Source organism: Aythya fuligula, chromosome 7, assembly GCF_009819795.1.
Source record: "Aythya fuligula isolate bAytFul2 chromosome 7, bAytFul2.pri, whole genome shotgun sequence".
Lineage (NCBI taxonomy): Eukaryota > Metazoa > Chordata > Aves > Anseriformes > Anatidae > Aythya > Aythya fuligula.
In genome coordinates, this window is record NC_045565.1 from 20,588,470 (window position 1) to 20,597,761 (window position 9,292).

General features: G+C 32.0%; 1 protein-coding gene across 1 annotated transcript in view; it reads left to right on the forward strand.

Moving 5' to 3' along the window:
* HECTD2 (HECT domain E3 ubiquitin protein ligase 2) overlaps positions 1 to 7,880 on the forward strand; it is a 33,786-nt gene extending 25,906 nt beyond the window's left edge. Inside the window, exons 16-21 of the mRNA XM_032191300.1 lie at positions 100 to 174; positions 1,177 to 1,264; positions 1,523 to 1,629; positions 2,826 to 2,941; positions 3,693 to 3,836; positions 5,683 to 7,880. Coding sequence (XP_032047191.1) covers positions 100 to 174; positions 1,177 to 1,264; positions 1,523 to 1,629; positions 2,826 to 2,941; positions 3,693 to 3,836; positions 5,683 to 5,803 — 651 coding nt within the window. The 3' untranslated portion in view covers positions 5,804 to 7,880. The remainder of the gene's footprint in view (positions 1 to 99; positions 175 to 1,176; positions 1,265 to 1,522; positions 1,630 to 2,825; positions 2,942 to 3,692; positions 3,837 to 5,682) is intronic.
* The last annotated feature ends 1,412 nt before the right edge of the window (positions 7,881 to 9,292 follow it).

Here is a 9,292-nt window from a genome sequence, read left to right on the forward strand (position 1 = left end):
TCCAAGATAGCTTCTTTATAAAGAACGATTTTTGCATATTCTTGCAAATACATCATTTACTTTTGTAGGTTCACTAAAGGGTTTGTGTTCATGTTGTAGGAATTGGCCCATGGACTGAATGAACTTCTGTCCTACGAAGGCAATGTTGAAGAGGATTTTTACTCAACCTTTCAGGTCATTAAGTGCTCAACTACAAGTGATTCTCAGACTAGTTCAGTAATTTTACCAATATTTCTGCAATGGAGTGGTTGACAACTGTGTGTGGTTGCTTATTGTTTGGTGTACAACTGAGTGAGCATTAAAGCTTGCTTCAAGAACCAGTCTAGTACTTGGTGCACAGAGTCTGGTTCCATTACGGGGCTTGACAGCATAAGTGGATCAGAGCATTGACTGCTGGGGTCCCATGTCTAGCTGCTGCTAGAATTCCAGCTCTTAACTTGCTCTGACACTAATGCATTGCAGTCAGTGACCTACCTGATTGTGGAATTCATCTGTCTGCAAGACAATTCTTTTTCTATCTGACCCAGTTGCTTGACAAAGCTCACTCCTGTTATTCTACATGTTTTGCCTAGGAAATCTCACTTTCACTATACTTGCCTGTTCAAGGTATGATGGTTTTGCCAGACGTGTATGTGTAACAGTCAAGAAATGATTGTATTTCTATTCAATCAAGAAAGTCTTTCTTTTTCATTTATTTGTTGTTTTAGGACACATGTATTTATTAAAATTTCATCCTGCTTTATGGACTTGTATTGACCTTTTTTGCTTCAGCTTTCAATTACATTATTATAATACTATAAGAGATTTTTTGTAAAAGCAGCTATTTTTGAGTTGCTAGGTGAATTACAGTGCAAGAAATACCTTCTTAATTATTTTTGATACAACTAAATTGTTCTTAGGCATGTTCTCCTTCCACTTTGAGGCTCCACAGTCTGCAGCTTGATATGCTACTGTTTAATAGGGAAAATTTTTCTGCTTTGAATAACAATTTCTTGAGCAATTTATTGAAAACTGTATTAGTTAACTAAAACCAAACAAGTAAAACAAAGCCCCTCAGGATTACAGCATGTGCTGAAGAGAGACAGGAGATGCATGGAGCAATAAATACAAGCTTTGTACTCTGTGAGTATCTGAATTTATTTTCCAGAACTGAACTTGACTTTTCTCTTTCTACAGGTTTTTCAGGAAGAATTTGGTGTTATAAAGTCTTATAACCTAAAGCCAAATGGAGATAAGATTCCAGTCACAAATCAGAATAGGAAAGGTATTTCAATACATATTAATGACACACATGTGGTAGATTTAAATTTATCATTGTTTTTACTTTTTGTAAACCTAGGTTTTATTTAACAAAATATGAGAAATAAATTCCTGTGGTGTTTCCTGTTAAGTCTAACAATTTAGTAGTACGTAAGTTTAAAACTCATTCATTTTTATTAATACAGTACAATTTTAGAGGGCAAACAAAATGTTATTTAAAATCATTGCATTGTAACAAAAGAAAATATTTCTCTTTTCTTAGAATATGTGCAGCTTTATGTTGATTTTCTTCTCAACAAATCGATCTACAAACAATTTGCAGCTTTCTATTATGGATTTCATAGCGTCTGTGCTTCATATGCATTACTGGTAAGAATAAAATATCACTTCTGTTTCAAATAGGTGGCAATGACTGATCTAAATTATGTATGTTATTCTTGATATCTGCTTTAGATGGTTTTAGCATTCATAAAGCATCTTGAGTAATCAATATAGTTGAACAGGAGAAATTAAGTGGGCAACCAACTGTCATCTTTTTTAACAGGACACTATGGAGAAATAAAGCTCCACAAGTTAAGTTTATCAGCTGGTATTCACAGACAAATTACAGGCTCTTGTATCTGTTTATTGAGAGTCTCTGAATTTCTTACAGTTATGAGCAGTAGTGCAAACATGTGCGTGCACTCTACAGTGACTGCTCTGAAAGCCATGTTACTTTTTTGCAGGAAGAGCTTTCAGTGAGATTGAGGTTAAACATTTCTGTGTATACAGTCCTATTGGGCTTTTGGAATGTCTTTTGTATTTTATGCCATTCCTTGTGCAGGAAGAGAAAGAAGAGACAATTACAATTTTCATGAGAATTTCTGTGTTCCTTTGAAATTATCCAAGTATGACAGGCTTGCAGCAAAGTGAAATGTGACTAACTGCAGTCGATTTTCATTCTCCTTCCCGAAACTTCCTTGGAATGCCATGAAGTACTTTCATGCTTGCAAAAGATGGTGTAGTAAACAAGTCAGAAGTAGGTTCTACTGTTGTAAGTTTAGTTGTTGTGAAACATGATTTACAGTTAAATGTACTTGCTTGGCACAAAACTATGCACGCCTAAAAGTAAATTCTGTCAGTAATTACTACTTATCAACCTATATTGGGACATTAAAATAAAAAAAATGAAAAAAAAAAAAAGAGAGAGAGAGATCAAAACGCTCTCTCTGAATCCCATATGTAAAACCTTAATTTTTTTTCATGACATATTTGTAATCTAATCTGAGGACAAGCCAGTCATTGAAATAAATATAAGAATGAAAAGGAATTGAGAAACAATAGAAATGCATTAAAATGTAATGTTATCCAGTAATTTGCTTTTTACAATATACAGTAATAAAAGATTCCTTCAAGTTCTAAGGAATTCATTTTTCTAGAAAAACAATATGTATCCAGTTAATTTATAAACTTATATTCAGTAATATCCTGTTAATTTTTCAGTAATGCTATATTTATTTATTTATTTATTTATTTATTTCTCAACTTAAATGAATATTAAATATTTTATACTTAATTTCTGACAGCTACTTCGTCCGGAAGAAGTTGAAATTCTTGTATGTGGTAGTCCTGAACTGGATATGTCTGCTTTACAGCGAAGTACTCAATATGAGGGCTACCAGAAAACTGATCTCACTATACGGTAGGCTTGATCTACTATATTTTTTTCTCATTCAAATTATGGACTTAAAAAGCAGCGTTGCATGGTAGACTGTTGGGAATAACCTATTCAAGTGTATTCTGAAAATGGATCATAAATAATTGAAACGCTAAAAAACTTATTTCCAAATGAGGCAAAGATGCTATTAAATTAGTGTCTTTAGACACAGTAAAACAAATATACTATATAAATAAGAAGAATTAGAACCTTAATAGTATAGTGTCTTGCTGGACACATTAAAAGTGATGTAAGTTGCAAATGGAGGTAGTTTCAAATCCTATACAGTGAAATCCAAGTCTTTAATCTTATTATCCAGTTTTCTAATTTGTTTTCCTCCCAATTCCAATTAATAATGAGATATATACTAATAACTTAGACTTTTTAATAGAAATTTTATAATAATATAATAATACATAATAATTATATTATAATAATATAATTATAAAATTTATAATAATATAATAAAACAGATTTTTTAATAGAAAAGGGTGTTTTGTCATCACATGACAACACACAATTACAAAATTCATAAAATATTATTGTACTTGTTAAGTCCTTAGGAACTTACTTAACGTTGCATATTAGGATAATATTGATGCCCTTTGTTTTACATCTATTCAGTTTCTGGTAAGTGTCAATTTATCATATACATGCAGTTGTGTTATATCCTAATGCTGTTTTGGCAGGATATTGCATCTTAAACCATTTTCTTCTCCTTTGACCCTGAACATAGATACTTTTGGGATGTAGTACTTGGATTTTCTCTTGACCTTCAAAAGAAGCTGCTACATTTTGCTACAGGAAGTGACAGGGTACCTGTGGGAGGCATGGCTGATTTGAATTTCAAGATTTCAAAGAGTGAAACATCAACTAACTGGCAAGTATTTTATTTTATTTTTTAATTTTTGGTCTTAAATTATTTCCTGAGAGTCCTTACTGCTCTTGAGTGTCTTTTTGAAGAAGAGCAAAGAGTATAAGGGAGAAACTGCATGACCTCCATTAATTTGTCTTTAAAATGTTATTAAACTCATCTATTGATAACATAAATTTAGTTGATGATCGTCTAATACAAATTCAATTCTTCAGTCAGTGTTTACATTTGAGTCCATGAATTCTTTATCTTTGAAGTTTCCTTAAATGTTTTAATTCTAAGAAACTGTTTAATTGTTCCCAACATGACAGCTGAGCAAATGAAAATAGAGGGTGAATCACCATGACTTTTTTTCTGAATTTTTGAGTCTGTTTTGTCATTATGAATAGCAGTCCCTGCAGTTACCAAAAAACGCCTTGCATTCTTTCTTGATGGTCTAAATAAGAATTTTGATTTGCATTCCTGGAAAAGATGTAGCATTCCTTTAGGGTCTCTGGTGAGTAAGTGTATAGCTGATACAGAGGTTGCTCATATGAAATAGGACTGAAGCAGCCTTGTAACTTCATCATGAAATTTAAATTGTTCATGCCAAGTTCTTATGCTTCTGGTAACCTTTTATTTTGTACTGAAGTGAACTGTAAAATTCCTCATGCTTTCCAGCCAGTATTCTCCTTTTCAGTAGTGGAGAAAGTCAGTTTAAACAACTTGGAAAATTGTATAGAAATACTTACTGGTCTGGAGCTCACTGCTAAGCAGTAATTGTTGACTTTACCTATGTTTCTCAAACTTTTAAGGTGGTCAAAATACTTTAAAGGAAATACATTTTTATAGACAAAATTCTGGGGAGTTTTATGTGGAGAGCTGAAAAAAAGGCATAGATGAAATCAGGTTTAAAACAAGCAAATAAAATTTATCTAATTATTGTGGTATTTCTAATGCTTTAGTTAATTGGCCAATAACTGGTTCCAGTAATATGTTAAAGGGACATGAGCAGAAATGAAGAAAAATCAGTCAGCATTGAATCTCTGTTTAAGTTCATTCTCCTGCAAATTGTTCTTTCTTGCAACTAAGAACATGTTTTAAAATAATGTACATTTTAAAATTATGTAGATCTGTGCTGCAAGATGTTTGTTTCAGTTAGATGGCCTCTACAATGATGACCATAAGCATGTTGACATCGTATTGCTCACACAATAGGATCAAAGACACTAATAGCCGTAAGAACTCTCAAATCATTCAGATCCAAATCAATTCCAGTTTCCCAAGTTGCCAAATTCTGAAGCAGGACTCCAGTCTGTTTAACAGATGTTTGCTTCCCTGTTTAAAGTAGGGATAAAAACAGTTTGTATCTCCAGATCTGGAGTGGGGTTTCACTCTCTTTCAACAATACTTGCTAATGATCAAATGCCAAACTAAATATAAATGGAACTAGAGAGCTTACTAAAATCACAAACTTACAATCTAACTTGATTTTAAACTTGACAAGAGTTTTTAGAAAATTTTCAGTGCATTGGGTTAATTCCAAGTTCCAGGTGGAGCTTCAGGTCAACTGGCTGAATAACTGTTTTCATCAGAATAATCTTTCCAAGTGCAGAGCATGGTTTCCAGCGTTTCAATCAATATATATGTATTCAATCTCAGCTTTCAGAAGACATTTGCAACTTGCAAAGGGGTGAGAGTTACAAGCAAACAAATTTTACCTGAGTACCTCAGGTGCATGTGACCAATAGTGTTGTTACTTATAATATTTCTTGTACACGGTTTCTTATGTAACTAGAAATACGTAGGCAGATGGCAGTGCCCTGCTTCTGTTGTGTTACTTAATAAAAGGATGGTTTTGTTTTTGTTTTAGGTTACCAGTGGCCCATACTTGCTTCAACCAGCTTTGTCTCCCTCCTTACAAGAACAAGAAAGAATTGAAGCAAAAGTTGATCATTGGAATTTCAAATGCAGAGGGGTTTGGTCTAGAATAAAATCAAATACTTAAGAACAGCATTTTTATGTAGCACTCACTCTCTTCTAATTGTGCCTTTAAGCTTTTTGTTATGTCTCTTGATACTGTGCAAGTCTTACCCAACTTATATATTTTTTAAATATGAAGTGTATGTTTTTTCCTTAATGGCAATACATTTACTGCTTGCTTTGTCACAGAAAGTAGTTTTCTTCATACAAAAGCTAGTCTATTTGATAAAAGAAACATGACGAAGACAATTTCAAAGTTATAGTTTGTTTCTGTTTTTCCTAATAGCACTTTATCATTAATTGTAATTACTTTACATCACATATATCCCACTGGGAAATGATATATAGAATATTTCTTTATTACCTAGTCCCAGTGGTAGAATGTTTTCAATTAACGTGAATAGTATAAAAGAATGTAACTTACAGCATGTAGCCATATTTTCACAAAGACAAATAGGAATTTTAGTCTTTATAAAATGTATGCAGTTTTAATATTCTGGTTTTCCTTCTCAGCTAAACAGGCTGTCTAAGAAGCATGTAAATAACTGCCTGTGAACAAATAGGGTTTTGATAGTGCCATTTACTGCTAAAGATTTATTTTTTATGAATAAGAGGTTTTAGGTGTTCAATATTCAGCTTTTACAGATCAACAGGATTGACTGTACAAAGAATGTTAAAAAGTACTTTCTTCAGCTTGAGGGAACTCAAGGCCAAACTACAGATATTAAGCAACTTGTAGGTTCATTCTTTGGAACTGACAGCAACTAACCAGATTTACTATAGTGTCATGGTAAACCAAACTAGATATTTAAAGTAAATTCTGCAAATGTTGAAATAGTTCAGGGAAAAAAAATTAAATCTCCAAAAATGAAAAGCTAATATATAGTTGTTGTACTATTATTTTTCGTCAACTTTGTTAAAAGTCTTAAATAAGCTATGACGAGTGAATACAATAGCATTTCAGAAGAATGTTGAAGCTTTCATTGACTTGAGGGCCAGCATTTAAAGACAACGTTTTGTGTTTTTACTGCACAAACAACATGAAAACAGTTCTTGATATGAGTATTCTGAATTAGTAAATTAGGAGCTGGGGAAGAAACTAGTTCTAAATTGCAGGTGTAATTATAAGTCTGGGTTTTATTCATTAAACAGAAAGAATTTATCAGCATGCAGTATAGTATTTTTTTATATGAATAGCTACTGTATGTTCTATAGATTTTTCTTTCATCTGAATGAGGCCCAGATCTTTCAGAATATTTAGGCATTCAAATTGCCAGCTTTCCCTGTTGACTTCTACTGGGAGTTGAATGCTTAAATAGATTGTAGTGTCTGTACTCAATTACTTAATAAGAGTAAAATTACATTCTTGTTTTCCCTTCATATATAATTTACATAAAACCAACAGATTTTCACACAATCGACTAATTAATTTTCCTAATTTGTAGTTTCAAAGCTGTTGTGAATTTTCTTCAATATCTAAGTGCAAATTTTATTTCGTTTTGTTTCCTAGAGAGAAGGTACTGGTGATTTTACTATTTTGTTAACAAAGAGATGAATAGTAGGGTATTTCTAAATATTTGCCATTCTATTCATAGTGCTTTCCTTGAAATCAATATTAAAATTTCCACTGATTTCAGCTTGTAATGAAACTAAATTAGCATGGAGAGTGTTAAAAGCAGCACTTCCAAATTGTACATTGTACGTTATTTCTTTCAAATGAAGCTTTGAATTTAGAGGATTTCAGATGTTAAGAAATAAAACTTTCACCACTGCACTAGGCACACTTAAAATTGCTTGAAGCTAACACTTGAATGTGGATGTAGGTAACAAATTTGGAAACAAACACCTCCCTTTCCTCTCTCTGTAGAACTGGATTAGTAGAATGTCAGCTTATGAATAAATAACTATACAGTTTACCTGAAAACATGGCAAATTAGCCAAAATATTTTTTTATGGTTTAAACCCACTTTTAATAATTATGTATTATTGTTAAAAATAAAAGCTTTATCTTCTTATTTTCACTAAATTGCACTTTGTGTTGGGTTTAATTTTATTTATTAATTTTTTTTATTATTTTACTGTGTAAAATTACCTCAGAATTCTAAGAAAAACAAAACACAAACTATTGTATTTGCATCAGTTTTTAAATAAGAGTCAATGACATTTTATATATTTCCTGGTGTTGATAAATTAAACAGTAAATTTTGTATTTGTTAAATGAAAGCATTGCACTGTATTTATGAAACAAACCTGATCATTTTAAAAATTTTCTTCAACGATGGTTTTTGTTCTTTTGTCTTGCCCTGTAATCCAGCAAATCTCTTCTTTTATCTCCATCATTGTTTTGTAATGTACAAAAGAAATCTGGTTTGTATAAATTTGTTCATTTCTAAGTATCTATTTTTATGTATTAAAGTTGTGCAGTCATTAAATCAAGTATTTCAATTTCTGGTCTTATTTGATTTCAGATTTCCAAAATGGATCTTAATGGCTTTGAAAACATGATCTAAATCCGTTATTTTGTCTTATTTTTCTTTTGAAAACTTTTCTTTACTATTACAACTTGGTTAAAACGTTGTATGGCTTACTGAAAAGGAAACGAAGTTTATAATACCAGGTGTACACCCAGAAGTGTATTCCATATATACAGTCAAAATTACAAGTCTTCTAGTGTAAACCATGGTGTAACAATGTTGTATAATAGTGGATCCCGAAATCTTTTTTTTTTTTATCTTTTTTTTTTGTTTGTTTCCCTCAGTTGTAAGATTTTTCTGAGGTACAATGCGAGACAGAGCCAAATTATTGCATGTTCTGTCTTTTACCAGCTACTTTTAACATTTAAATCAAGAGGGACAGGGAGCAAGAACATCATGCTTTCCCATAGCTACTATTAGTCCTAATCACAGGACTAATATCTGACCAGATTCTTGGTCTCCTTCATACCACTCGAGCTACCTACAGATGGCAGCAAAGATGAGGATCAAAACTACTTAATTAGAAGTCAGACTTTCCTCTTAATAGTAGAGATTAGAAATACAAAAATTCTTTAGAATACAATTTTTAAAAATAAATATTAAGGAAACAGTTATAAATGTATTTCTCTGTGGTTGCAGTTGGTGGTGGGACTGGCTAACTTGCTCCAAAACCAAATCCTATGTTTCTTATTTTTCACAGATGTGACAATTAATATTCTTTCAGAATCCTTCCCTAAATAAAGAAATAAATCTGAAAGATCTGACAGCTTCCTTAATGCCAATTTGCATGTCATAAGTAGCAGACTGTAAGAGTATTTGTTTTTCCTGTTAGAGCACTTAGATCTCTTCCAAGATAGCTTTTCTTTTATGTTTGGGTCAAGTAATTTTCCATTCCATTACAATTTTTTTTTTCAAAATCTGTGCTGTAATATGTGTTGGTGAAGTTCCTTGGCATCCTGCCACAGATGCTTCACTTGCATGCGTTAGAAATGTTCTAATTCATAGTCGCCTGGATTTTGTTGTTAA